The sequence below is a fragment of the Arvicola amphibius genome, chromosome 2 (assembly GCF_903992535.2).
Source record: "Arvicola amphibius chromosome 2, mArvAmp1.2, whole genome shotgun sequence".
Classification (NCBI taxonomy): Eukaryota; Metazoa; Chordata; class Mammalia; order Rodentia; family Cricetidae; genus Arvicola; species Arvicola amphibius.
In genome coordinates, this window is record NC_052048.2 from 64,548,428 (window position 1) to 64,561,610 (window position 13,183).

The 13,183-nt window shown below is 49.9% G+C and overlaps 1 protein-coding gene and 1 long non-coding RNA gene across 3 annotated transcripts; one reads left to right on the forward strand and one right to left on the reverse strand.

Moving 5' to 3' along the window:
• Positions 1-849: 849 nt before the first annotated feature.
• Positions 850-8,575, reverse strand: Bola3 (bolA family member 3). Of its 2 annotated transcripts, none has more exons than XM_038318376.1 (4): positions 8,456-8,575; positions 6,605-6,728; positions 4,899-4,987; positions 850-1,104 (listed from the first exon to the last, which is right to left on the reverse strand). In XM_038318376.1, exons 1-4 carry the CDS (start codon positions 8,507-8,509, stop codon positions 1,039-1,041), a joined length of 333 nt encoding a protein of 110 aa, XP_038174304.1. In that variant the 5' UTR covers positions 8,510-8,575; the 3' UTR covers positions 850-1,038. The 2 variants fall into 2 exon arrangements, with proteins under 2 accessions (XP_038174304.1, XP_038174303.1); XM_038318375.1 differs by having other exon boundaries at positions 6,605-6,767; positions 8,456-8,537.
• On the forward strand, positions 8,174-12,774 carry LOC119806596. Its single transcript, XR_006020727.1, has 2 exons — positions 8,174-8,854; positions 10,300-12,774. It is a non-coding gene; the product is annotated as an uncharacterized LOC119806596 (long non-coding RNA).
• Positions 12,775-13,183: the final 409 nt, after the last annotated feature.

Sequence of the window (13,183 nt, forward strand, 5' to 3'; positions counted from 1 at the left end):
TGTTTGTGACTTACGCCTTCAGGCTAGCCTGGTGTACATAGTAAGTTTCAGAACAGCCAAAGCTTTGTGGAAAGACCCTTTCTCGAAAGATGGAAGGAAGGAAGGCAGGCAGGCAGGCTATTCAGGAGGGACGTGGGGGCTGGGCAGGAAGGCAGAAGCCACACGGAAGGGGCTGACCAATCCTGCAGAGATCCCCCATGCTTGCAGCAGGCACTGACCATACTTTGCTGAACCAGTCAGAATTCAGAGCAAAGGCACAGAGTTGACCACTGAAAGGACACTGGGGAGCCAGCTTCTGGAGAACAAGAGTGAGGCAGGTCCCGGGGCTGGGTGCCAGTCACCCTGCTGCACCCTCCGCTCACCATCGTGGATCCAGAGACATTGGTGACAACGACCACTAGAACTTCCACGCAGACTTCGGAGCCCTGGCACCCAGAATGGATGTCCCAGCTTCCCAGAGTCCAGGGTGAGCGAGTGTGGCTGGCTAAGGCAGCACAGTTCCTGGCCAACTCACCTCCCTCCAGATGCAGAGGATGGGGACCTTCAAACCCCGGGCGAGGCTCACTATTCCTCAGCTCCACAGGGTATGAAAAACTGGGGGTTCCTTATTCTTGGAGAAGTAGGGGAGGGAAAAATTTTAAACTTCTTTATAGAACCAGGAAATCTAGGGTCAGGTGTGGTGACACACCTTTCTCCCAAGCAGCAGAGAGGCAGAGGCAGACACATCTCTGTTAGGTCAAGCTAGCCTGGCTACAGTGAGACTGTCCAGCAGCAGGAGGAACTCTGCAGACGAACCATGTGACAGGAGGACACAGCTTCCGGAAGGGGCCTGAAGCAGGACTCATGCCGTTGTGAGCAACAGGTATCTGTGGTCTTTAATTAACTTCTAAATAGATAACATACCTCCTATAATTATAATACATAAATGTCTATGAACAAAAATAGATACATTTTTTTGGCAGGGATTCTTCTGGAAGATGGCTGTGGCAAAGTGAACTCAAGGCTTCAAGCATCAGCAATCGCGTGACTGGGGCGCCGTCAGCACTTGGGGACAGAGGTAAATATCCGAAGGCCGTGCATCCCCTTGATCTCTTCTTTTAGTGCCTGAGGAAGAGATGTCACAGTCAGTTCTTGTGTCTTTACAATGGCTACAGAGTGTTCTACACAACTGTCTGAAGGATACTTTGCACATGTTTTATTAAGCAATTTTTTCCTTCAAAACATTTTTTGCCTATGTTTGTGTGATGTGTATGTGTGCATGCTTGCATGTGTGTAGGAGTACATGTGTGTGTGTGCACTGTGTCCATGTGTTTGGAGACCTGAGGCTGACACCAGTATCTTCCTTGACTGCTCTCTGCGTTGCAGATCCAGGCAGACCGTCTCACTAAAGTGGAGCCTGCTGTTTCGCCAGTCAACTATCCAGCTTACTCCAAACTATCCAGCTTACTCCAGGGGTTCCCTGCTTCTGCTCTGGGTGCTGATGGTGATGCCGAGTGTGGTCACAGAGGTCTGTGATGCCAGCGTCTAGTTTCACCCAAGCTCTGGGAATCCGAACCGAAGTCCTCACGCTTGCACACAAGCCCCTCTAAGCCTCTTCCCAGTAGCCGGGTCTCACTGTCTAGCTCTGGCTGGCCTGGAACTTGGTACTGTAGATCAGGGTCCTCCAATTCCGAGGATTCCTGGAGGCAGAATCACCATTTTTGGACTGAGGTAGAGGTAGTGGCTGGCTGCTTTGCTTTTCTGGTCTTCAAGTTGAACCCCAATATCTGTCTCTGGGTTTTTACTACTCATGTTACCTAGAGGTGTACACCACCTCCCTTTACAATTGTTTTTATTCAGTAATATTTAAGTTTGTAGCCAGGGTGGCAGCACATGGCATTAATCCCAGCATTCGGGAGGCAGAGGCAGGTAGATTTCTGTGAGTTCAAGGCCAGCCTGAGTTCCAGGACAGCCAGGCTACAAAGAGAAGCTCTGCCCAGAAAAAAACAACAACAATAACCCCACCTGTGTTTGCTGTGGTGTTGCATATCCATAGCCCAGCCACCGGGGTAAGGGAGCATGGTAACTTGAGCTCAGGAGTTTAAGTCCAGCCCAGCAATATAGGAAGACCCTGAACCTATAGTGCACGCACGCACGCACATGCACACACACACACACACACACACACACTCTCTCTAACGACAGACACACACTCTTACCTGGGTTGTGGAGTTAAAACAACACTGAGTACCCCTGGCCCAAAGTCAGCAAGTGAGTAAGTAGGTCAGGATATGGACCCAGATGTTCTGTGGCCCTGGATATAGCTGGTTTCAGTCATGTTCCTAACTGGCTCTACCCAGGCCAACTCTATGTTCAATGGAAGCCTCAACTCTGCCAACAGAAAGGACCCTGGAAAAAGCCTCATATACACAGTCCGGCCAGTTCCTTCTGCTTGCTGCAGGCCCAGGATGCCCTCTAGTGGCTACTTCTGTCTCTGCAGCTGGGTTAGTGCCAGCCAGGTGGGAAGTGGAGGCAGGCAGATATTTGAGTTCAAGGCCAGCCTGGTCTACAGAGGGAGTTCCAGGACAGCCAGGACTACACAGAGAAACCCTGTCTCAAAAACAAACAAACAAACAAAAAAGAACATCACAACAACAAAAGCCCCAAAATACCATGGGTAAGAAGACTCAGCTTGAAAGCCAGTCGTGGCACATGGGCTTGGGAGGTAGAGGAGGTCAGATCTCTGAGTCTGAGGCCAGCCTGGGCTACATAGTGAGTACCAGGACAGCCAAGGATATATAGAGACACCCTGTCTTGAAAAAAATAAAAAGCTGTACCTTGGATAAGCATGTTTGAGCATGCCTGTGCACACAATGTTACACCAGGTATTAAGGAGACCGAGGGAAAAGTGAGGGATGATAATGAAGAAGAAAGCCACAAGAAAGAACTCAAGGCCAGCAGCAATGTCACCGTGAGGGTCAGGAAGATGGCTCGCCAAGTAAGAGCATTTGCAAAGCAAGCCTGACAATTTTAATTTGATTCCCCAGAACCTAGGTAAAAGGGCCAGATGTGGCACATATCTGTAATCCTGGCATTCCTACAGCTGTATGGGAGGGGAAGACAGGAGAATTGCCTGGAAGCTAGCTGGCCTAGGGTACAAGGTACATTTAAGGAGGGTTTAGCATGTGTCCTCAGACTGTGTGGGTATAGGGAGGTTAATAACTTACTCAGGGTCATGACCGAGAAAGTAGCAACTGTAGCTGCAGGCCAAGGGATGCATGCAGGTTAACAGAACCCAGGCCACACCAGTATCCACTATCCACTCACACCAGGTAGCATATGTGTTTGAGAACAAAACAAGTTTTCCAAGTCCCACAGGAAAACCCACGTCCAACAAACTGTGGGGAAAGCCCCCAGCCAGGTCTTCCCTGTCCTAGTGACCTGCGTTCTAAGCCTGGAACCCACACAGAGCTGATTGTATCTGGAGGGGCTCTGGGAATGTCAAAGGGCTAACATGTCAGGGGTGCACGTAGACATGTCAGGACACAAGTCAGAACCACCAGCAAATGGAAGAAGGTGTTGGAGGGTAGGTGAGATGACCCAATGGGAAAAGGTGCTTGGCAAACCTGACTACCTAAGTTCAAATCCTAAGGACCCACATGGTGGAAGGCAAGTTCTACTTTAACCATGTAGGTGCTGCATTGTGCCCAACCCCTAAAAGTACTGTAGAATACACAATTTTAAAAAAGGAGACAGAAAATGGAGGGGCCCTGGGCCCCAGCCAGGAGGATAGGAAGCAGCTTTTGAGTTGGGTGCAGAAGGGAACTAGGCCAGAGGTCCAATCAGGACATCCAGAGGGAGGAAGGACCCTCCAATGACAGTAGAGCACATGTGAACCCAAGATAAAGGGACTGATGGCCAGAACTCTGCTTTTCAAAAGCTAAAGCAGCTGACAGCACCTAAGAGCTCTGAGTGACACCAGACACAGCTGTCCAAAGGGGTGGCTTCTGAGACAGAGGCCCAGAGTCAGCGCTGGTATAGGTTCCTACTGAGGAACACAAACCCAAATCTACAAAAGCGTGTCATGTAGCCCTGTGAGAGCAGAAAACACCGAGCGGGCCAGGTACAGCGGAGCATGTCTCTAACCCTGCCCCGGAGCCGGTGGCTAGAGATCAGAGTCCACACAAGCCAGCGCCAGAGGGACACGCTTCAAAAATCCCTAACAAGGCTGAAGCTGTACAGCAGTGGGCAGAGCACTCGCCCAGCATGCGTGAAGCCCTGGGCTCCACCCTCACCACCTCAAACTAGGCGTGGTGATGTGCACCTGGAGGTGGAGGCAGAAGGATCGGAAGTTCAAAGTCACCCTCGGCTATATAGTAAGTTCGAGACCAGCCTGGACTACATGAGACCTAGTCTTTAAAAATACCCAAAAAAGGCGGAGAATGCAGCTCGGTAGGTAGATTCTCACCAAGGGTGCCTAAGCTTGCTCCCCAGACTTCATAAGCTAGACATATATACCCTCAGCACTTGGGAGGTGGAGGCAGGAGAGTTAGAAGCACAAGACCATCCTTGCCTACATAATGAGTTTGGGTCTAGCCTGGGCTTCATGAGACTCTCTTTAAAACCATAACAAAAACCCAAACCAAAGAAACAGTAAACATTGTTAGTATTATCAAATAGGTTGAAAAATAACTGTTGGGTGGCCTATTTCCAATTCTGAATGAATTTACATTTGCTCAAAATCTCAACCTAGTGAGTCTCTGGTTTTGTGTTTCCAGGGTCTCAAGTCCTGTCCTCCTGACCACATTCTAATGGCTGCCCTGCTGTGCCCTGGAACCGACAGCGATAGCAACCATGCCCTCTGCTGTGCGCTCAGATGCTGAAGGCCAGAGGGACAAGGACTGTCAGCAGCCACTGACCTGATTGACCATCTGGTGCTGCTGGACGGTCCTCTTCTCTTTAAACTCTTCGGACTCAATTTTAATCTCGTACATCGCCCCGCAGCCTCCTGAACAGACAAAGTCAAAGGCATCTCGGTTACAACAGATGGTAGCAGGCAATCCCAAGAAAGGACAGTCCTGACAGCATTCGGCTAACAGGTGTCGGTAAGAGCACAGTTTCCCATCTGACATTCACTCCTGGCCTCTCTGCTACCCACACTGTGGAGTGTTGGCAGGAAAGAGGAGGCCCAAGGCCTGGGAGGCATTGGGAGGTAGAAATTCTCTCTTAGTAAGCCATGGGAGATGGTGGGAGGGTCAATTTCAGTATTCCACCTTCCACCTTCCTGTTAAAAAGTACAAAAATGCCCTAAGGTTTCATCCGATTGTGTGTGTGGCCCCTCCAGTGGTAGCCGGCAGTGACTATCAACTTGACAGAATCTAGTATCACTCAGGAGGCAAACCTCTGGGCATGTCTATGAGGAAGTTTCTAGATTGGGACTGCTCACCCCTAAACTGGATTCCTGGACGAAAGGGAAAGAAAGAGAGCTGAGCGCCAGCATCCTCTCCCTCCCTCCTTCCCCCGTCGTCCCTCTCCATCTCCCTCCCCTTCCCTCCTTCCCGACTGGACATGATGTAACCAACATCTTAGAGCGCAGTTATCTATGCTTTCTTACACCAATGAACGCCCTCAGGGCCCTCTCCTGACATATAATAAAACACACTTCTTTGTGTTTTGTTTTGTAAGTCAGGGTCTCAAATGGTCTGACTTCAACCCCTCCACATAATCAAGGATGGCCTTGAACTCCACCTCCTGATGCTGGGATTATGAGCCAGCACAGCACACTTGCTCAGTATTATGTTTCTGGACTCAAAGCTGGCCTGTGTACATGCTAGGCCAGTGCTCTACCAACTGAGTTGCATCTCCAGTCCAAGAAGAGCTACTTCTGAATGGTCTCCCTGCCCATGCAAGCGAGCTTTCAGGGAAGTCGGAGAGCCCTCCTTGCAGTGGCCATGCTGGGCCATGTCTTATCTAGCTGCCTGCACCCGTGTCCCTCTCTGGGCGTGTCTGGATAAGGCCCCCATCTTCCCTCTGCTTCTAGTGCAGAAGCTGCACCTCCAGCCTGGTCCTGACAGAAAGCCAGACATGCAGAGGCGCAGCAGTGGCCTGAGGAGAGAAGGACCAGCCTGGGCTTGGAGAGTCTGCCCTGGGTCCTGATTCTGCCTCTGGTTCTCCTGTTTCCTTTTGATGCTTTGGCCTTGACTCTTGGATAAAGTATAAAGTAGGGTAACTGACAAAACCTACCGTGGGCCTGTTCTAGCTCTCCATTGAACAGTGTCAGAAGAATTGGAGTGGGCAGATTACAAGTCCATCTCAAAAGTGAGAGACTATCCTGAGCTCTTGGTGCCTCTAGAGGAGCAGGCTTGGTGGTCAGCAAGAGAGACCTCATCTGAGCAGGGCTAGCCTGGTAACCCAGAGTTTTCTCAGCCAGGCCTTTGTCTTTGTGGTTTCCCTCTGACGTTTCTAAGTCCCCATCTCCATCTGGCCCAAAGCAACACAAACGGAGAAGTCACTATGGCAGGTTCCCTCCTCCCAGCTTTTTGATTTCAGCCTCTCCCCAGCTAAAAACTCAAACCCCCCGCCCCCCCCAGCAAAGCCCCATGGCAACGGTGGGAGAAAGCCTCACCTGAGATGTCTGTGACTTTGATAGCTGTGGCTCGAGGAAACTTTTCCTTGAGAACCTGGGTCACCTTGAGCTCCCCCTCAGTCTGGGAGGCAAACATCCGGTGGACACAGTGCAGCAGAGGGAGCTGTGACACACAAAGAGGGGGCTGTGGGATCGTGAGGAGCTGTGACACACAAAGAGGGGGGCTGTGGGACCGTGAAGTGCTACAGCCATGGCCCCTGCTTGGTGGGGCAGGGAGCACTGGGCTTGTATCCAGTCACCCCTGTCTCACCACAAGGTCCAGAGTAGGTGCTATTCTAGACTTCCAGGGCTGTATCCTGGGTCTCTGTGGTATGTTTATGTGTATGCAGTTGCCCGTGTGTGCATGTGTATTGGGGGTCAGAGGACAAACACAGCTGTCATTCTCAGGCACATCACCTTGTATTTGGAGACAGTCTCTTGCTGGCTTGGAGCTCATCAAGTAGGCTAGGCTGGCAGGCAAGCCCCAGGGAGCCCCTGTCTCACCTCCCCAGCAGAGGGATCACACATGTGTGCCCTCACACCTGGCTTGTGTTTTTCGGATTTTTACTTTGAATTATGTGTACGTGTGTGTGCGCGTCTAAGAGTTTGTGCACATGAATGCGGCGCTTCAGAGGCTAGATGAGAGTACCAGATCCGTGGAGCTGGAGTTACAGGCAGCTGTGAGTTGACTGACATGGAGGCTGGAAACAGCTGGGGTCCTTGGCAAAAGCAGGGAGCCCTCTTACCACCTCACATGGGTGCTGGGGACTGAACTCGGATCATCCTTGTGAGCACGTTACCAGCTGAGCCTTCCGCCCAGCTTGCTATCAGCTAGCTAGTCTCACAAGGCCGAGATAGAGTCTGTCCCTCCACAGCAGCATCCCAGAGCTGACCCCAAGACAGGCCCTGAAGCAGTGAGTGAGCAAATGAGAGGCCTGGCCGCTGGACGTAGGCCAAGAAGCCCAAGATGGCCGGAATGCAGGCCAGATGAAAGTCTGGAGTTCGATGGTCTGTGTGCTGCACGAAGGAACAAAACCAAGGCTGTAAGCCTGGGTGCAACTTCTCCTGAGACAGAAGCAGCCACGGTGGCCTAACCGGATGGCAGGCAGCATGTAAGGTCACTAAGACGCAGAGTGGTTAGCACCACAGCATCCTCAGAGGAGCCCGGCATCTTAGCACAGCCATCCGTCTACAGACTGACAAAATCCCTGATGACTTGCTCGGGATGACAGTCCTGGGAGCAACGCAACTCCTCAGCATGGGAGGCAGATTCGAGACCATCAGGCACGGGAGGAGAATAATGGAGGAGGTAAAGCTAAAGATGAGTCAGAAAGGGGAGAAAGACTAGGCACCGTGGCTTAGGACGTTATTCCAGGAGTCAGGAGGAATGTCACAAGTTCTAGACTAACCAGGGCTATAATGGAAGACCTTGTCTAAAAAACCAAGAGAGGGTGGGAGGATTAGGAGAGCTGCTGTAGGCTGGGCGCCTACTCCAGGCTGCAGGCTAAGGAGGGTGAAGGTCAGAGGCCTGCAGTGTGCGATTGCAGGGCGCAGACTCATCCTGAGTGAGTGCCCAGCACCAGCACCTGGACTCGGGGCCGCAACACCTATGGCTTTCCGCTACAGAAGGCAGCACTTCTTTCCCAGGTTCGCTATACTGTAACGGTTTATGGGACAGTCCCAGATCCACCTGAGCCCGGGTACCCCCCGCCCAGCACCCCCAGTGCGATTCGGAGAGGTCAGGAGAGAATGAATGAGAGCAGGGAAGGGCCCTGGCCCTGCCCCACGTCCCCAGCCAGACAACAGTCACCCGAGCTCCCCCGCAGCTCTGCCCGAGCCCCGCCGGCTCACCCCGTGGCTCCCGCGGAGCAGAGGCGCAGCAGACGCCGGGCCCCATGCCGCCATGCCCGGCGACGCAGCCCGCAGCCCGAGGTCAGCGTACAGGCGGAAAGACTCCAACACTCGGTTTGGAACCGCAGCCCTGGGCGAGCCCGCCCCCTGCCGCCCGGAGGCCGCGCCCGCCCCGTGGTCGGCACCCGGAAACGCCATACCTGCAGGCCTGGGCGCACCCTCTATCCCGCCAGACCAGCTTCCATGGCAGGGCCCCCTGCTCGCCTCCAGACGCCCACCTCGGCAGTCGGGTGCACAGGGCAAGCCTCCCTCCTGACAGCCCAGTCAGTGCTCTGGAGAACTGGTTTCTTTCCAGAAAGGAGTTCTGTGAAATTCTCAAGCAACAGGGGGTATTCTCAGGTTTGTGTTTTAGAAAGAGCGCTCTGGTTCCGGGGAGGAAGCGGGGACTTTGTGAGGGGCCTGAAATCGTAGAGAACAGACTGCCGCAGAGGCCAGATGAACGATGAACCAAACCAGGGGTGGAAGGAGTGGGGATAAGGTGTGGTGTGGGTGTTAGATGAGGGGAGAAAGATGGAAATTTGTTTTGGATTTTCCCAAATTCCAGGGATACAGCCCTGGGATTACAGGATGGAACCTGTTTTGTGTTTACTGCCAGCCAGGGCTAAGTAGTGAGTTCTGGGCAAGTTTGGGCTATAGATACCCTGTCTCAATACCAAATGGGATGGGAGTGTGGTGGCTCTCACCTTTAATCCCAGCTCTGGAGAGACTGGGGCAGGAAGATCTCTAAAATCAAGGCCATCCTGGGCTACAGAATGAGTTTGAGGCCAGCCAGGGCTATGTAATGAGACCGTGGCTCAAAACAAAAAAAATCCTATCAGAATAGGTAGGCTTAGAAGCGCACACCATGAGGGATAATCACCTGCAAATCAACGTTGTGCACTGTCAGAGAATGAAAGCTGATGCTCCACCAAGCCCCAGCTGTCGGGTGGTGATTGTCTGCAGCCTCAGTCTGGTGTGGCCTGCAGGACTTTGTCTCTGCGCTTGTGTCTGTGCAGTCAGTTCCTCCCGTGTGGATTAGACCTGGATTTGCTCTTTCAAGCGATCAACTAAAAGCAGGCTTATTTATAGGCCGGGTATGGTGGCACACCTTTAATCTCAATACTTGGGAGCCAGAGGCAGATAGATCTGTTAGTTCAAGGCCTGCCTGGCCTACATAGTTCTAGGACAGTCAGACAATAGAGAAACCCTGTCTCAAAACAAAACAAAAATGTGCATTCCAATGTTGAGTGACTCCTGTGTTCTAGCCCTCATCTCCGAATTACTTGATACATGGGTTTTTCTGTTTGATTCCTTAAAACTTATGGTTAGTGTAATTAGCGGTAATTTATTAACTTTCAAGTTTCTTTTATGCCAAGAACACAATTAAAGCTGTGTAAAATGTTTTCTAGCTGTATAGTAGCCCCTTTGCTAGTCAAACCACATGTTCAGATGTGCAGGGACTGGCTAACTAGATGGTGAACGAGACCATTGAGATATGGTCCCTGGATTTGGCTGGAATTAAATTATGGTTTTCCAATGTATTGCTAAGCTTGTAGAAAGCCTGGCACCACCAGCAACCAGCTTTGCGACCAAACAGGCAGAGATGCTCTGGCAATGGAGCAGATACAGAAGTGGGTCTGAGGAGGTAGACAGAGGACTCTCTCCGAGCTGCTGGACGCCAGCCCTGCTAGAAATGAGTACTGAATTCAGTGCAGACGAGTTTGCCACTTGAAGCTAAGTGCCCTAGGTTAAGGTCAGACTTACCTCCATCATTTACACCTTTCCTTGTCAATCCTGTTCCACAGAACAATCACCCACAGAACTGTGACTGAGAACTGTTGGCGCTCCACTGTGCACCCCTTACCTTCAGCTTCCAAGAGGATGTCCAAGCTCTTTGAGAGAAAAAAATGTCTCGAATCCTTCAGCCTCCCCATCACACAAAGGAAATCACCTTGTACGACTTCACCCTTATCTACTCATCCATCTGGAATCTAAACTGCAGGACACGACACCCGAATTGTCCTGCACAGGTCTGCCAGGCTTTTGGTCACACAATTTGTTGTTTTTGTTTTGAGACTCTCCTCCAACCAAGCCACATCAGTACTGCCTGCAATTTGAATCTTGAACCTTCTTAAAATGTTTATATTTTGTCTGGATTTTTGCTTGCATGTATGTCTGTCTGCACATGTGCAGTGTCCAAGGCCAGGAGAAAGTGTCAGATCCCCTGGAACTGGAGTTACAGATGGGTGTGGACTACCATATGGGTGCTGGGAATCAAGCTCTGGTCCTCTTCAGGAACAGCCAGTGCTCTTAACCACTGAGCCATCTCTCTAGCCTCTTCATTTCTTTAAGCCACCTTTGGGCCCAGGAAATAGCTGAGCCTTTCTGCTCTGAACTTGAGGTCCGTTCACCTTTGTTTACTTTGGTCTAATCACTCTTTGTTTTGTTTACTGTATGGTCCAAGCTGGCCTCGAATTTATGATGTCGCTACAGATGAGCTTGGATTTCTGACCCTCTTGTTCAGGGTTACAAGCCTGCGCCACCTCACCACGGGACCTCCTCAGTTAGGGTCTCTTGGGATGCATCTTCTGTTTTTACTTCACTGAGATGATTTTTAGTAACAGTCATTTTATAGAGGAGCCTCCTAGCACCCCAAGAGTCAGTTCTTAAAAGATTCAACCCTACAGCCAGCGGTGGGGGCACACGCCTTTAATCCCAGCAGTTGGGTGGCAGAGACAGGTGAATCTGAGTTTGAGGCCAGCCTGGATTATAGAGCAAGTTCCAGAAGAGCCAGAACTACACAGAGAACCCTTTCGGGGGGAGGAGGGATTCAAGTAGCTGTACACCAGCTTCTTAACCTTACCTGAACATTTATAGAAAAGACTGAAAATCTCCTGGCTTGCATCTCCTGCCTCCCCAGACTGCTAAACTTTCCTTCTGAGTAAAGCTCTACAATGTCCTCCGTCCCTTCAAAGTCAAACAGAGTGGTATGACCTTGGATCTGTCAGCCAAGGGGCACCCAGATTGCTTCTAACTGGAAAATAATGTTAAGGATGCATGGCTTGTTTCTGGCTATGAGGCTTCAAAGCCTAACTCTGGCCTTCCTGACTCTTGTCTGGGTTATTTCTACTCTTCTGAAGCTTCAAATAGTTTCCAAAGACTCAGCTGTTTGATTCCCTGACACACATTTTGGTGATCACTTCAAGTTTTTTTTAAGGTTATATGTAATTTTAAAATGATCATTAAATTTATTTAATTATGGGGGGCATGCACATGCCACAGCATACATGTGAAGATAAAAGAACAGATTTCTGGAGTTGGTTCTCTCCACTATGAGGGTTCCAGAGATGAAACTCAGGTTGCAGACTTGGCAGCAAACACCTTGACCTACTGGGCCATCTCAATGGCCTTTGTGATCATTTTCAGGCCTACTGAAACAAACAAAAACTCACCAAAAATGAGGTAGGCACATAGCAAGACTTCAAGTCTGAAGCTAATCGGGGCTGCAAAATAAGGCCAAGCTAATAAATGTATAATGCTGATTTAACAGTTTACCTGTATTTTATACAAGATTAAGGACATGTGATCACTTAGGAAGTTTCCAACTCTACTAAAAAAGTCCAAAACCAGTTTTCAGACCAACCCAAAATGCACCTGTAGTTTTCTAAAACTGAATGTAACGGCTATTCTTGCATGTCTACTTAACTACATATGAAATTAACTAAAACCAAACCAACCAAGAACACATGTGAAGGACTTGTTAAGTCATTTGAAGTGAAAAGACCCACTTTTAATCCAGATCTTTTGAGGTGGAAGGTTCACCATTAATCTGGGGCACAGCTTCTGTTGGCAGCCTATATAAAGGACATGGAAGCAGGACTGCTTTCTTGCTCTTGAAGGCAAGTCCATTCCTTCACTGGCATTAGAGCCTACTTTGAGACTCTGGTATACTAAAGATCAGCTGAGACAGCCAGTCCTGTGGACTGAACAACCACTGAATTCTTGAACCTTCCATTGATAGACAGACATTGTTGGACTAGCTGGACCACAGTCTGTAAGCCATTCAATAATCCCATATATATTCATTCTCCCAATTCTGTTCCCCTAAAGCCATGGTCCTTCCACTCCCTAGTGCTACAATCCTTTAATACAGGTCTTCTTGTGTTGTGGTGTCCCCCAACTATGGTTTATTTTTGTCGCTACTTCATAACTGTAACAATTATTTTTGCTGCTACTTCATAACTAATTTTGCTACTGTCATTAAACATAATGTAAATCTGTGTTTTCCAATGGTCTTGGACAACCCCTGTGGAAGGGTCGTTCTCCCTCCCAAGAGGTTGTGACACCCACAGGTTGAAAACCCCTGTTCTAAAGAGCCCTCCTAACTACTAATACATTGAGCTTGTTGGTAATTCTCCTACAATGATAAGTGGCTGTTTGGGCTGGGGAGGGTTTTAAGGATACAGGAGTACTTGACTTCAAGATAATAAAATTAGTGATTCCAGCCTCCATCCTGTTTCCCAGGAATGGACATAAGATCTGGAGTTCCATGAGCATCCCAGGATGGAGACTGCTCAATTCTCTCTGGAATGGAGCTGTACTAGTCAGAGGGATTTGTTCTTTGGAGTAAGGCTCTGGTATTCTATTTGGTTTCATTTAGGAACTTCTCCTTTCTAAGTTTTAGGAAAT

Excerpts from the sequence above, each read along its gene's own strand:
- Bola3 (XM_038318375.1), bottom strand. The coding sequence starts at position 8,509 with ATGGCGGCATGGGGCCCGGCGTCTGCTGCGCCTCTGCTCCGCGGGAGC. Across the intron at positions 6,768-8,455 it reads TGCTCCGCGGGAGCCACGGG|CTCCTCACGATCCCACAGCC; the intron begins GTGAGCCGGCGG and ends TGTGTGTCACAG. Across the intron at positions 1,105-4,898 it reads AGCACCAGATGGTCAATCAG|GCACTAAAAGAAGAGATCAA; the intron begins GTCAGTGGCTGC and ends TCTCTTCCTCAG.